This window comes from Rhincodon typus, chromosome 26, assembly GCF_021869965.1.
Source record: "Rhincodon typus isolate 14 chromosome 26, sRhiTyp1.1, whole genome shotgun sequence".
NCBI lineage: Eukaryota > Metazoa > Chordata > Chondrichthyes > Orectolobiformes > Rhincodontidae > Rhincodon > Rhincodon typus.
The window spans coordinates 18,623,563-18,637,474 of record NC_063357.1 but is presented as its reverse complement, the minus strand read 5'-3'; the positions used below and the strand labels follow the sequence as shown (position 1 = coordinate 18,637,474).

General features: G+C 39.3%; 1 protein-coding gene across 2 annotated transcripts; it reads right to left on the bottom strand.

Annotated features, from left to right (window-relative positions):
• Positions 1-1,086: 1,086 nt before the first annotated feature.
• LOC109930304 (zinc finger and BTB domain-containing protein 11-like) lies at positions 1,087-13,906 on the bottom strand. 2 transcript variants are annotated; one of them, XM_048612561.1, is made up of 5 exons: positions 13,709-13,906; positions 10,124-10,268; positions 5,908-6,019; positions 3,243-3,406; positions 1,087-2,895 (listed from the first exon to the last, which is right to left on the bottom strand). In XM_048612561.1, the coding sequence occupies exons 1-5, from the start codon at positions 13,823-13,825 to the stop codon at positions 2,486-2,488; spliced, it is 948 nt and encodes a 315-aa protein (XP_048468518.1). In that variant the 5' UTR covers positions 13,826-13,906; the 3' UTR covers positions 1,087-2,485. The 2 variants fall into 2 exon arrangements, with proteins under 2 accessions (XP_048468518.1, XP_048468519.1); XM_048612562.1 differs by having other exon boundaries at positions 1,087-2,625.
• Between the last annotated feature and the right edge of the window lie 6 nt (positions 13,907-13,912).

Below are 13,912 nucleotides of genomic sequence, written 5' to 3'. Positions count from 1 at the left end.
ATCTTTAGTAGTAGGAATCAGGTGGTCACATGTTCCTTGCAAAAAGGGAGGCTAAATGGAATACAGAAGCAAAGAGGTTGAGAGGTACAATCTCAAATCATTAAAATTAGCAATGCAAGTTAACAAGGCCGTTAAAAAAGCCAGCAGAACACCAGCATAAGGCAGGCAGACACACATACACTTTCTGGGCAGCAAAAGTAATGACAAAGAAATTTAAATACATTGTATTTAGTCAAGCCAGATAAAATTTGACCATCTGCCTTGAATTAATCATGTAAATAACTACAAAGTAGATCAGCTTAAAGCTTGCATAAATAATTTACTTGTGTTAATTACACTTTATTTTCCAGTGCGAATAAATGATTACAAAATGTGATTTCATCCTTTAATAAACTTAGTGAAGTTTAAAAAAAATCATATAAAAGTAACTAACAACTAAAAATAATTAACGGACTTAAGTTGGTACAAGATATGCTTAATGTTCTGTGCAAAGGGAACAAGGAGGAACAGAATAATAAATGGGTGGAAAGACAAAGACAAAAGAATTACATTTCACAGTCACTTGGTCAGAATTTCAACACAATTATTGACAAGTGCATTTGCTTCAGTACCCCTGCACTACTATACACATTCCTGCCATTCTCATTTTTAGCGTGTGGTGTGCATGATCTGCTATGGTCTCATCTACCAACAGTCTTTTTTTCAGAAGTCGATGAAAAAGCAGCAAATAGGAACACAGTACTCCTTGGTAGTGCCAAGTGCTCATTGCACGAGAGCAGTTCTACCATCTGTAGGACAAAGTGCTAGGTTCTAGAAGCTAAATTTAGTCAGACTGATCAGGACAACCCATACCACATGTTAAATAAAAACTGAAAGAACTGTGGATGCCGTAAATCAGGAACAAAAACAAAGTTGCTGGAAAAGCTCAGCAGGTCTGGCAGCATCTGTGAAGCAGAAAACAGGGTTAACATTTCAGGCCCGGTGATCCTTCCTCAGAAGGGTCTGAGGAAGGGTCACCGAACCCGAAACGTTAATTCTGATTTTTTTCTTCACAGATGCTGCCAGACCTGCTGAGCTTTTCCAGCAACTTCGCTTTTGTTCCATACCACGTTGTCTGTTTCTAGAAGATTTGCCAACATAATTCAGTAACAGTTCATATGGTAAGCATAGAGACCAGAGTTTGCAATTACTCTAGGAGATAAATGGTAAGTTCCTGAAAAGTATTCTAAAATGTAACAGATAACGGTGCAGTGATAGTGTCCCCACCCCTGGACCAGAAGGCCCACCTGCTCCAAAGCTGTGTCATAACATGTCTGAACAGGTTCTTTAAAACTATCTGTAACAGAAACATTATCATTTTAGCAGCTCTTTAATTCTGACATTTTCACAGTTGCAATCAAAAAGATGCAACAGCATTCTGTGCGTACATCAATTATACAGCCTTACAGAAGCAACCATGAAAACTTACATCCTAAATGTCTGAGAAGTACAGAGGAGAGTACAAGATACACTCAGGAAAATATAGTAAATAACCATTGTCTTCACATTTAAAAGGAATAACAATGAACCTGTCTCAGATTGCCGAGGTATAAATTTCCTTTGGAGTGCCTGCAGTATCCGTGGCAGTGTACCAGACCCGTATTCCTTTATGACTCTGGCCATCAGCCCAGACAATGACATTATCAAGACACAGCTTCTGTTTGCTTCAGGACACGTTTTACTGGGCTTTGCAGCATCCACTTCAATTAACGCATTCAAATAGCCCAATCTGTTCAACAAAAAAATAACTGGCTCCAAATGCTCATGGCAACGAAACAAAGCCTGCAGATATAAATCACCTAGCTAGCTGTGTCCACCTCAAGGTCAAGTCAAAACATTTGTTTCCTATTTAACACAAATGCATTACCAGGCTGGTACTATTCAAAATGCTCGACAGTCAATCGTAATTACGGAGCAAGGTATAAAAGTCATTAGAAAGGTAACATGAAGCATTGTCTTCCATTGAATATTGGCAATCAATAAATTAGGAGGTTAAAAACAAAAGCATGTGAACTAGGATAACAAAATATAAATAAAAAAATTCCAACTTTTCCTCGCTGTATTGCTTCAAAAGTTGCAACTCACTTAACTGCACAACCTTTTATTTTTGCAATGTCTAAATTAATACTTGGAGTTGTATTTTTGACATTTAGGGGAGGGGTGTAGCAATTACATTTCTGAAGTTTCCAACAATTTTTACATTGTTTTAATACGTCCTCACAGTTTCATAATACTCAAATTGAATTTTACAGTATGTTTTATATAAAACGTGTCAAACAAACCTGTTTCACAGAAAAAAAAGTTTGTTTCTCATAGGTCCCATCCAAAAGATGTCAAAACATCATGCAAAACTAGTCCATACTTGCTGTTCCAGTGATCCTGCAGACACTTAGAATGGAAAAGTCCAGACATTGAAAACAGGAAGAACGTGGGTCATTCACTAATGTTAGAAAATTTGATCAGACAGGATGGAAAGATTTCTGGAGTGTTCATTAGAAACGGTTGGAAACGATTTCCATTCTCCTGCAGTGTCTTCATCATGTCGCTTTATCTCATTCATGGAATCGCTGTCCTGCTGCTTCTGATCTGTCGTTGGTAAAATAAACATATCATGGGTCAAGTGTGTTAAGTACTTGTGTAGAGGCAGTGGTTCCCTTTTAAGTGTAATACACTTTGGGACCCCATTTCCGTGGAGCTTTTTCATGTGCAGCCGCAAACTCCGAGCATCAATGTGAGGATCCAGACAGATGGAACAGATGTAAGGCTTTTCCCCACTGTGCTCACGAATGTGATGCCATAGTGAGCGAGGGTCAGCCCAGGCCAAGCCACAGGTCAAGCATTGGAAAGGTTTTTGGCCTACATCAAAATAAATATAGAAAAGACAATACTTCCTTTCAAAATAGTCGAGTATTACCAATGAAATGTGTGCGGAAACAAACGTATTTTGTGGCAAGGTTATAAAAATACCAGAGTATGGCTACATCAAAGTCAGACTCCCAGCAGAGGATCTGACCTTGAGAAGTTCATGAGTTTACAATTTAATTGAAAGAAATCAGGACTATTTAGCATGTCATTGTCTTACAGCTTATAACAACACATATAAGGAAAAGATCTGTTATTCTAGTTGGTAATACATGTAAACACCAAGAGATGGAAATATTATATATAGAATCAGCTGGTAATTTGCTGAACTCAGAAGGTACCTGTGTGTTGAGTCATGTGTTTATGGTAGTCCTCAATCTGGTTGAATATCTTGTTACAATGCTCACAAATGTGCTCTACAGTTCGGCTGATCTGTGGCCTGTCTTCACAAAATGTGCTACTTGTTTGCTTGCAGTCACAAAACACCTTGCCACATCCATCACACCTAAGCAAAACATAGAGATCAATGACAGAAGTAACTGTACAAGATCAAGAATCCAAATATCTTGCTCTTTTGAGAAATCCATTCTAAACTTTGCCGGTCTACCTATAACATGAATGAAGGTGATGTGACCTTGAATTCTCTGGCTGATTCAAGAAGAATTTGTCTGGCTTATCAGCAAAGCCAAAATTAAGAACTTCTGGCATAAATCTACCTCTGATTAATATCCACATCGTTGTACATTCAGACACTATGTTACCAGTTTTTAAAAAGTGCACTTAATGTAAAGGAAGGTAAATTAATAAAATTTCAATAGCAAGTTTTAAATGCTCTTTGTACATTGGTTACCCACATATTTTCGTCACATTAAAAATGTTTGCATCTGTTTATGTTTCCTGCTGTCAGATCTTGGTAATATTTTTCCATTACAAATACATCTATATTTATAATGAACACTGTAAATTGGTCAAGTTGCATTTACACACTGTCATACTAGGGAAGTTGTAGTGTTTAGCATTGTCAGGATCTTCAGCTTTGCCTACAGAGAAATTTTAATGCTTCATCAACTCCACATTTCTGCTTCACAAAATGCTGAAAGTTTTGCTATTTAACTATATGACAATATAGACTCAACATACAATTAAAATATTAGAGAAGATTATGTGATTTCAGAAAGTAGACTGAATTATATCTGTCCCAACTATGCTTGGTGTCGGACTTCAGTTTACCTGAAGACTACACTTGGACCTGGTTCTTCAGAGAGGGAATAATATCTGTACAATTCTTCCACCAGTTTGTTTCCCTCTGACCTGAAGACACTTTCACTCACTTGGGTTTGGTTCCATACAGCTCTTTACCCGAGAAATGCAACCCTGAATACTAGGATGCCATTGGGTTATTCAATCACTTGGAACTTCATCCAATTCCATAGATGTACATTTGCCAGAAGTTGATGCAGTATGGTGATCAGGAGCAAAAACCGTGCTAATTTCTCCAAGCCCACACCCCTGAGCCTCTCTAACTTAGAACACTGAGATCAGTGTTTACATAGACTCCAAATAGTTTTACGGCACAGAAACAGGTCATTTGATCCAACTGGTCTATGCTACCGCTTGTGCCCTATGTGAGCCTCCTCCCATCAGCATATCCTTCTATTAACTCTTATAAGTTTAGCAAGCTTTCCGTAAAGTGCCTCCACGCATTATTTATATTACTGCTTACACAGCGCTGCAACTGGTAACCCAGCACATAATAGGGCCATTAGGAGGCAGCCATCAGTGAGAAACAAAATGGTACAAATCACACCCTACAACAATATGTAGGTACAGCAACACCAAAGGATTAAGTAGTGAGAAAAGAAAAAGAAAATGGTCTGGAAAGCTCTTTTTGAAACTAGAATAGTAGTATTCAATTGGAAATTCAGCTGTCAGAAAACGTCTCACGAAACATACGTACTCACATTCTATATTGCCACCAGGACTATCTATTGACTAAGCAGGCATGTAAGAATTGCCTTTCATTTTCAATTTTGTTTTGAAGAGAGACATTGCTGCGACAGTGAAAATGAATCCTGTACTAGAGCAGGAAATTAATTATTTACTCAGGGAGGACAGGTGGCAGTGGGTTAATATAATGTAATTTCATCTTGAATACCTGGATTCAATCCAGCCAGACATAGTCTGAAAGATTCTCTACCTGCCAACTTTAAGGGGCCCAAATGAAGTTAGAGCTGTCACTATTCATTTCCCAGTGGATGCAAAAACACAGCCAGAAAAACCTGACTGACACAGGGTATAAATGCTAACTGCCCAAGGAATACTAAATGGTGACTGGTGCAGAAATGGGAAATTTTACTTCAGTGACAAGAAGAGATTATCAGCAGAAAAAGGTGGAAGGTCCACTCTATTTGCCCAAACCCAACCTACTAAGTTCCCCATGCTACTAATACATGCCACTGATAGAGAATATTCTACTCCCCATCTCTGAACCCAGAATTACATCATTTCTTTTGCTGAATATATTACATTCCATCTGAAGTCACCTGTTTTTCTCACAAAAGTATCTCACCATGTCCATTATCCAACACCACAACAACAGCAGCTGGCAAGGAGTTAGTATTTACACCATTGGCAAATCCTCAACGCTTATTTGGCATTTAAGTTACTGTATTGGCATATTCATCTGATTGACTGCCAGGGAGGCCAAGACTGGAATTATCAGGAAAGGCTTTCACTCAATGAATTTGCAGTCTGCATGTGATGTCCAGAAATGTACCTATACCAATTTCTTTAATCTTTTCATCTTTGCTATTACACAACAAAGCAAAAGTCTTAAGAAATGAACAGTAAGTGGCCTTTAGGTAAGAAATGAACAACTTTTGTTTTTAAGAAAAGAAGGACAGAGGCTTCTTTTAAATGGTTTGGAACATAACGTGCCCGATTGTGACACAAGCACTTTAAGGCAATATGTATATTCACACAAAAATGAAAACAACAATACTCAACTGATTGTAGGAGATCTTCTCTTCTGAGAGATTATGCTTTTTCTTATGCTGATTATAACCTGAAGGGGTTTTAAATCTCTTTCCACACAGAACACAGCAGTACTGCAGTTCATCTATCCAAAGAATGCAGACAATAATGTAAATGCACACTTTAAAATATAAAAGTTTTACAAAAATGGACAAACATAAAAGTAGTTTAGCTTCATTGGTAACACTTCTGTCCCTGAGCGCAAAGGTGCTAGGTTCAAGCCCATTCCTGAACTTGAACACATACTTTAAGCAAACACTTCCGCGAAGTGCTGAGAAAGAGCTGCATCCTTCCAACCAGACATTGAACAAAAGTCTCAATTGATTATTTTTAAGTGAATTCAGAAAAGTTTCACAGCGCTTTTATTTGAGAATTATGAGATGTTCTCTGCATGACCCATTGAACAACTCTCCCTCAAATACCACCACAAGACTTTTTAAACTGGAAACGCATTGCTTTTGTTACTTGAGTGATGGATACACTCAAAGTGGCTCCTTATTTAATTTCTCCTATACTTCTAAAGCAGGTCTTTGATGGTGACATGCTTTGGGACATTTGAGATTATTAAGCACTATATAAATGCAAAATCATTCTATATGAAATAATTATGGCATGATTATAAAGGAAATGTTACCACTGATTATATGACATCAGTAGAGGGAAAAATACTAGGGGAATTTACTGACAGGATCAGACAGAGTTAGCAATGGATTTATGAATGGAAAGTCATACTTGACAAATCTGCTGCAATGTTTCAAGAATGTAACTTGTAGACTGGATAAGAGGGAGCCAGTGGATGTGGTTCACTTTGATTTTCAGAAGGCTTTCAATAAGTTTCCACATAAGACTTTAGTGTGCAAAATTAAAGTGCATGAGATTTGAGGTGGTGAACTGAAATTAACTGAAAAGTAATTGGCAGACAGGAAACAGAATAGGAATAAATGGGTCATTTTCCAAGTGGCAGGCAGTGATTGGTGGGGTGCTGCAGCGATCAGTGCTTGGACCCAGCTGTGCACAATATATATTAGAGATATAGACAAAGAAACTGTGTGTCATACCTCCATGACACAAAGCTGGGAGGGAGGGTGTACTCTAAGTAGAATGCAGAGAAGCTTCACTGCAATTTGTGCAAGTTGGGTGGGTAGTTGGGTGGGTAGTTGGGTGGGTGGGTAGGTAGTTGGGTGGGTGGGTGGGTGGGTATTTGGGTGGGTGGGTGGGTTGGGCGGGCAAAGAGATGGCAGAAGCAGTATCACGTGGATAAATGTGATTTATCCACTTTGGTAGCAAAAACAGGCAGCCAGAAAACTAACTGAATGGTGATAGATTAGGGAAGGTGGGGAGGGGTGGGTGCAACGAGTTCTGGGTGTCCTTGTACAACAGTCACTGAAAAGTAAACATGCAGGTGCAATTGACTTTGAGGAAGGCAGATTGTATGTTGGCCTTCGAAGCGAGAGGATTCAAGTACAGGAGTAGGGATGTCTTGCTGGAACTGCTACAAGGCATTGGTAAAACCATACATGAAGTATTGTGTACAGTTCTGGTCTCCTTTTCTGAAGAAGGATGTTCTGACTATTGAAGGAGTGCAATGAAGGTTTACCAGACTGATTCCTGGAAATGACAACAATGATGTACAAGGAGGAGTCACAGTCTAAGGAAACAGGGTAGGCCTCTACGGACACAGACAATGAGAAATTTCTTAGCGTAGGGATTGATGAGAATTCCCTGGCACAGGCAAAAACGTTCAGCCAAAATATTGAAGACTTTTAAGAAAGATGTAGATATAGTTCTCAGGACTAAGGAGATCAAAGGATTTGGTGAGAAAGCAGGAATAGGCTAGTGAATTGCATTATCATAAGAACATAAAACCATAACATCCAACCATAACATTCAGGAGCAGAATTAGGCCATTTGGCCCATCAGGTCTGCTCTGCCATTTGATCATGGCTGATATGTTTCTCAAACCCATTCTCCTGCCTTCTCCCCGTAACCCTTGATTCCCTTACTGATCAAGAACCTATCTATCTCTGTCTTAAATACACTCAACTACTTTGCCTCCACAGCCCTCTGCGGCAATGAGTTCCAAAGATTCACCACCCTCTGGCTGAAGAAATTCTTCCTCATCTCTGTTCTAAAGGGTCATCCCTTCAACTCGGAGGCTGTGCCCTCAGATCCTAGGTCTCTCCTAGAAGAAACATCTTCTCCACATGCACTCTGTCCAAGGCCTCTCAATATTCTGTAAGTTTCAATGAGATCCTCCCCTCATTATTTGAAATTCCATCAAGCACAGACCCAGAGTCCTCAATCACTCTTCATATGACAAGCCCTTCGTTCCCGGCATCATTCTTGTAAACCTCTGGACCCCTTTCAGGGTTAGCACATCTTTCCTTAGATTCAGGGCCCAAAACTGCTCACAATATAAGAAAGGCATTCTGACCAGAGTCTTGAACAACTTCAGCGGTACATCACTGCTCTTGTATCCTAGTCCTCTCGAAATGAATGCCAATGTTACATTTGCATTCCGAACTGCCAAATGAACCTTAAGAGAATCGCAAGCTAGGATGCCCAACTCCCTTCGTGCTTCAGATTTCCAAAGCCTTTCCCATTTAGAAAATAGTCTATGCCTTTATTCTTTCTTCCAAAATGCATAACCTTTCTTACATTGTATTCCATCTGCCACTTCTTTGACCACCATCCAAGTCCTTCTGCAGCTTCCTTGCTTCCTCAACACTAACTGTCTCTCCACCTATCTTTGTGTTGTCTGCAAACATACAACAATGCATCAGTTCTTCGTCTAGATAGTTAACACATAATGTGTGGGGCCACCCTTGCAGAACTCTTACTATTCACAGGCTGCCATCCTGAAAAAGACCCCTTTATCCCTACTCTCTGCCTTCTGCCAGTCAACTAATCCTCTATCCATGCCAGTACCTTCCCCCCTGACACCATGGGCTAATATCTTATTTAGCTGCCTCCTGCGTGACACCTTGCAAAAGGCCATCTGGAAATCCAAACAGATCACATCCACTGGCTCTCCTTTGTCCAACTTGCTCACTATCTCCTCGAAAGAACTGTAGCAAATATGACCTCCCCTTGATGAAGCCGTGCTGACTCAGCCTATTTTACCATGCACTTCCAAGTGCTCTGCAATCTCATCCTTCATAATATACTCTAAAATCTTACTAACAACTGAGGTCAGGCTAACCAGCCTATAATTTCCATTCTTCTGCCTCTCTCCCTTCTTGAAAAGGGGTGTTACATTGGCCATTTTCCACTCCTCTGGCACCGTCCCCGAGTCCAGTGATTCCTCAAAGATCACCACCAATGCCTCTACAATCTCCTCAGCCATTTCCTTCAGAACCAGGGGTGTAGTCCATCCAGTCTGGGTGATATATTCACCTTCAGACCTTTCAGCTTCTCCAGCACTTTCTCCTTAATGATAGCCATTGCACTCACCTCTTTTTGTATGCTACTCGTGTCTTCTACTGTGAAGATTGATGCAAACTAGCTATTCAGTTCCTCCACTATTTCTTTGTTCCCATTACTACTTCTCCAGTCTCATTTTCTGGTAGTCCAATGACCAGTCTTGCCTCTCTCTTACAGTTTATATATTTGAAAGAAAAAACTCTTGCAATCTTCTTTCATATTACAAGCTAGCATACCCTCATATTTCATCTTCTGGTTGTCCTCTGCTGATTTTTAAAGGCTTCCCACTAATCTTCACCTATAATCATATCGAATGACAAAGCAAGCTCGAAAGGCCAAATATCCTATTCCTATTCTAATATTCTGTGTTTCTATGTTAACAATTTAGTGAATTTAGAAAGGTCTTATAGTACTTCTTTCAAGAATTGAGAAGTTGTCCATGCGACCTGATCAACATCTCTCTCACTTTCTCTCTCAAATACTACCACAAAACAGACTGCCACTCTTTTAATCCATTATGTTCATGTTGCGTGGCACTGAAAAGCAAGAGGATTCCAGTTCGAATCCCACCATGTCAGATGGTGGAATTTGAATCCAATAAATATGTGGAATTAGGAGCCTAATTATGACCATGAAAACATTGTCAATTGTTGGAAAACCCACCTGGTTCACTAATGTCCTTTAGGGAAGGAAATTACCATCCTTACCTGGTCTGTGAATGAGAAACCCACTCCACAAAAAGAGAATTAACATTCTGGAAACATACCCGAGTGAGCAAGTTTGTGGAACCATAATGAACTGGCATTGAAATATTCTTTTCCACAAAATTCACAATGGTAGTCCTCTGCATCTTGATGATATTTCATGTGGAGCTTCAAGATGTGGATGTAGGCAAAAGACTTCTCACAGATCTGCCAAAGTAATGAAGGGTGTTCATATCATTTTGAACTTCTTAAAAGGGGCATAAAGAAGTTCAGCTTATGTCTACAGAATTACTACCAAAATCAAGAGGCTGGTGGGACAACACAGATATCCAAAGGAAAACAATACAAACCAAGAGCTTGGTCAGCTTTACAAATCTGAATTGGACAGGAAACTCACTAAACCATGATGACAAACGTGAGACTGTGCTGCAATTATGAGGTTTTTAAAAAGACCACGAATCTAACTAGTGTGCTTCAAAATTACACTCAGAATGCAAGAGGCAGAAATCAAAACTCTCACGAGCAATATTAAATTGGGAGCTACTGGGTTAACAGTGGGAGCTTACATGGAATCCTGATCAATTGAAATGGGTCTCTATTTATTTAAAACATCAAGGCACTAATTTTATTGAGTGAAAATGTTAAAATTTGGTTTACAGTGGCTTAACAGCAAAGTTGTAAGCTGTCTCTTAGCTGTGATAATGACCAATCATATACAGGAAATATTTCTATGACACAATAACAAGTGTCTTGTACAAATATTCATGGAATGCACTTTTATCATTGAGGTCACTACACTGAAGATTATTTTTAGAAAATTGTTTTAAGACTGCTGCATCAGTTGTTAATGTTCTGGGGACCGTGGTTCAAATCCAGCCATGGCAGATGGTGGGTTGTGAATTCAATGAATATCTGAAATTAGAAATCTAGTAATGACCACTAAACCATTGTCAATTGCGTTAAAAACCCATCTGATTCACTAATGTCTTTTAGGGAAGGAAACTGTTATCCTGACCTGGTCTGGCCTACATGGGACTTCAGATCCACAGCAAGGTGGTTGACACTTAACCGCTCTCTGGGCAATGAGGATGAGCAATAAATGCCAGCCTAGCCAATGATGCCCATATCTTGTGAATAAATATATGAAAAAAAGAGAACGGCCCCTTCAACACGCAGAACAAGAGAGGAAGATTTATTTGCTGGTGTCACCATGCTGGAGTTGGCAGAAATGACACAGGATAATCTTTGAATACGTAGGCTGATAGGGTAGAATATGAGGATAAGGGGGACTCCATCATAGTTCTGGAAAGGACAGGAAGAAGTGAGAGCAGTTGAGATCCCTTTCATCTACAAGAGGGGTGAGGGGAATCCTCAACTGAGGAAAAAGGAAGATGGAAGTACTGTTTTGGAAGGTTATGTCATTAGGACAGATCTAATGGAAACTAAGAAACTGGGAGAATGAAATGGAGGACTTACAGGAAACAGGGTGTGATGAAATGTACTGGAGCTAAATGTGGAAGGGAGGCTTATTACAAGTATTAGCAGGCAGCCCGTGATCAACAATAGAGACAGTGAAGTCAAGGAAGGGCAGTGATGCAGATGGACCTTGTGAAGGTGAGAAAATGGTGGAGGTTGGAAGCAAAGGTGAAGAAGTTTTCCAGTTCCAGTACCACAAAAAAATTTTTCTACAAATGAGGGTGGTCCACAATTCTTATGCATCCATTTTGATATGTAAGCTTTCCATTTTATTCTCTTAAATAAATTTAGTGTTAGAGAGCCTAGCAAAGAACATCTAAGGAATGATGATAATGCAAAACTGGGGAGTAGGATAATAAAATACAGGCTTTTGTCCCATACAAGGAAAGGGGGGTTAAGTCAAAGTCAAGCACTCTCAACAAGCAAGTAAAGGATAGTAGAAAACAAGTCAGTTCTGCCCTATTTTAGTACACATTCTTCACAACCATTTTAAAGAACATGGGATGCAAGTCACATGATCATCTGTTTGGCTGCAATAAGAATTGCAGTCTACAAACAAGGCTTGATTCTGTATAATTGCTAGTTTTGCTCAACTTCCCGATGTTTACATTTGTGATGATCGCATTTCTAAATAAATATACTTACATGTCAAACGTTTAATTGTTATATCCTAAAATATTCGCAAAGGAAGCTCAAATATTTAACTATCTTTTTAAAAATCTGACCTTTCAACAGTGGCCTGTTTCTGTACCACTGAACATGTACCATTTCCAAAACGGGGTTTCCAAAGCTGAGTTCAGTTACATTGCTGAAGTCACTCTGAACTTTAAGCAGCCAAAATTATTAAACACTGGTCACCTCACTTGAGGTCTTGTAACACGAGAGGTAAAGGGTCAACATCTAACCTTCTGATGTTGTGTAACTGCAAGTTTCATCCGCGGGACTCTGCTTCTCTATGAAATCATCCCCAAAACCCACCTCCCTCAAGTGGCATCATCCCACGGGGTCACATCTGCCTTTTTATCTCTTCTCTCCTCACTTTCGAAAACCCCTATGTTCCTTCCAGATGAAGCAGCAAATTACATGTACTTCTGTCAATTTATTGTACTGCACTCACCTGCATATAATGTGGTCTCTCTGGTGCAATCACATCTTTCCTATATTTGATGACCAGGACTGCAAATGATATTTCAGCTGTGGCCTAACTAATATCATATACAGCTCCAACATAACCTCCCCGTTTTTGCAATAAAAATTGTCATCCCAACAGTCTTTGTAGTCCTGCAGAGCCTGTTCATATGACCTGTGAACAATTGCAGAGGAGCAACAAACTACATTTTGTTTACTGTAGAAGATTCTTAAAAGACCAGAAGGTGCCTACCCTCACAGACACTAGACTATGATGTGGAGGTGCCACTGAGTAAGACTCCGAAAGCTTGCGATTTCAAATAAACCTGTTGGACTATAACCTGGCGTCATGTGATTTCTGACCTTGCACACACTAGACTACACAAGTCTCTGAAGATACAGCAGCAGATACAACACGATAATGTCTCATCTGGTGAGCAGTATAAAACTGCATAGGATATACTGCTCCCTATTAATACTGAATAAAAAATTGCAACGTCATATAAAGTCACTTATGGAGTAATACTTTGAACCAATAATCTGTTGCTTTCTGCTAAAAGCAGCAAAAAGGTACCAGGATAAAACCACTCAAACTCCAACTTTACTTTTCATTGTTTAAAAATTAACTACGTTTATCTCCTATAAAGAAGGCAATACATAAATAATAGCATTGGAACAACACTCCGTCACTATTCTTGGTCACAATATTAGCAAATGAAGATTAAATTACTTTTGTGAAGAATGTCATACTCCCAGTGTAGCAACAATAAAACTGCATAACAATCTGAACTGCCAAACCAATCACAAATTAGTCACTTAATTTGTTCTCTGGGCCGCCTACTGTAAACAGAAACAACTCTAATCTCATTGACTAAACCCTTTGAACTGAACTGGATACACCTCCTGATTTTGATTGTTTGAATCTAATCATGTGGCATTATCCATCGCTTGCTTGTCACTGACTCAAAAAAATATCTTTTCAGGCAGCACAGACCATAACATAGCTTCAACCAAAAGTTTAATTTTAAAAGACATAACCATACCATGCATTTATGTGGTTTGGACCCAGCATGCTTCAGCTCATGCATTTCAAGTTCATAAACGCTGCGACTTATTTTACCACACGTGGTACATATAAGTTTCTGCTGCTTATGCTTCATTGTACCAGAGCTGGATCTGCGTCTATCGGGGACATGTCTCTTCAAATGAGTCTTCAATGAAGATGTATAAGAAAACTCCTTACCACA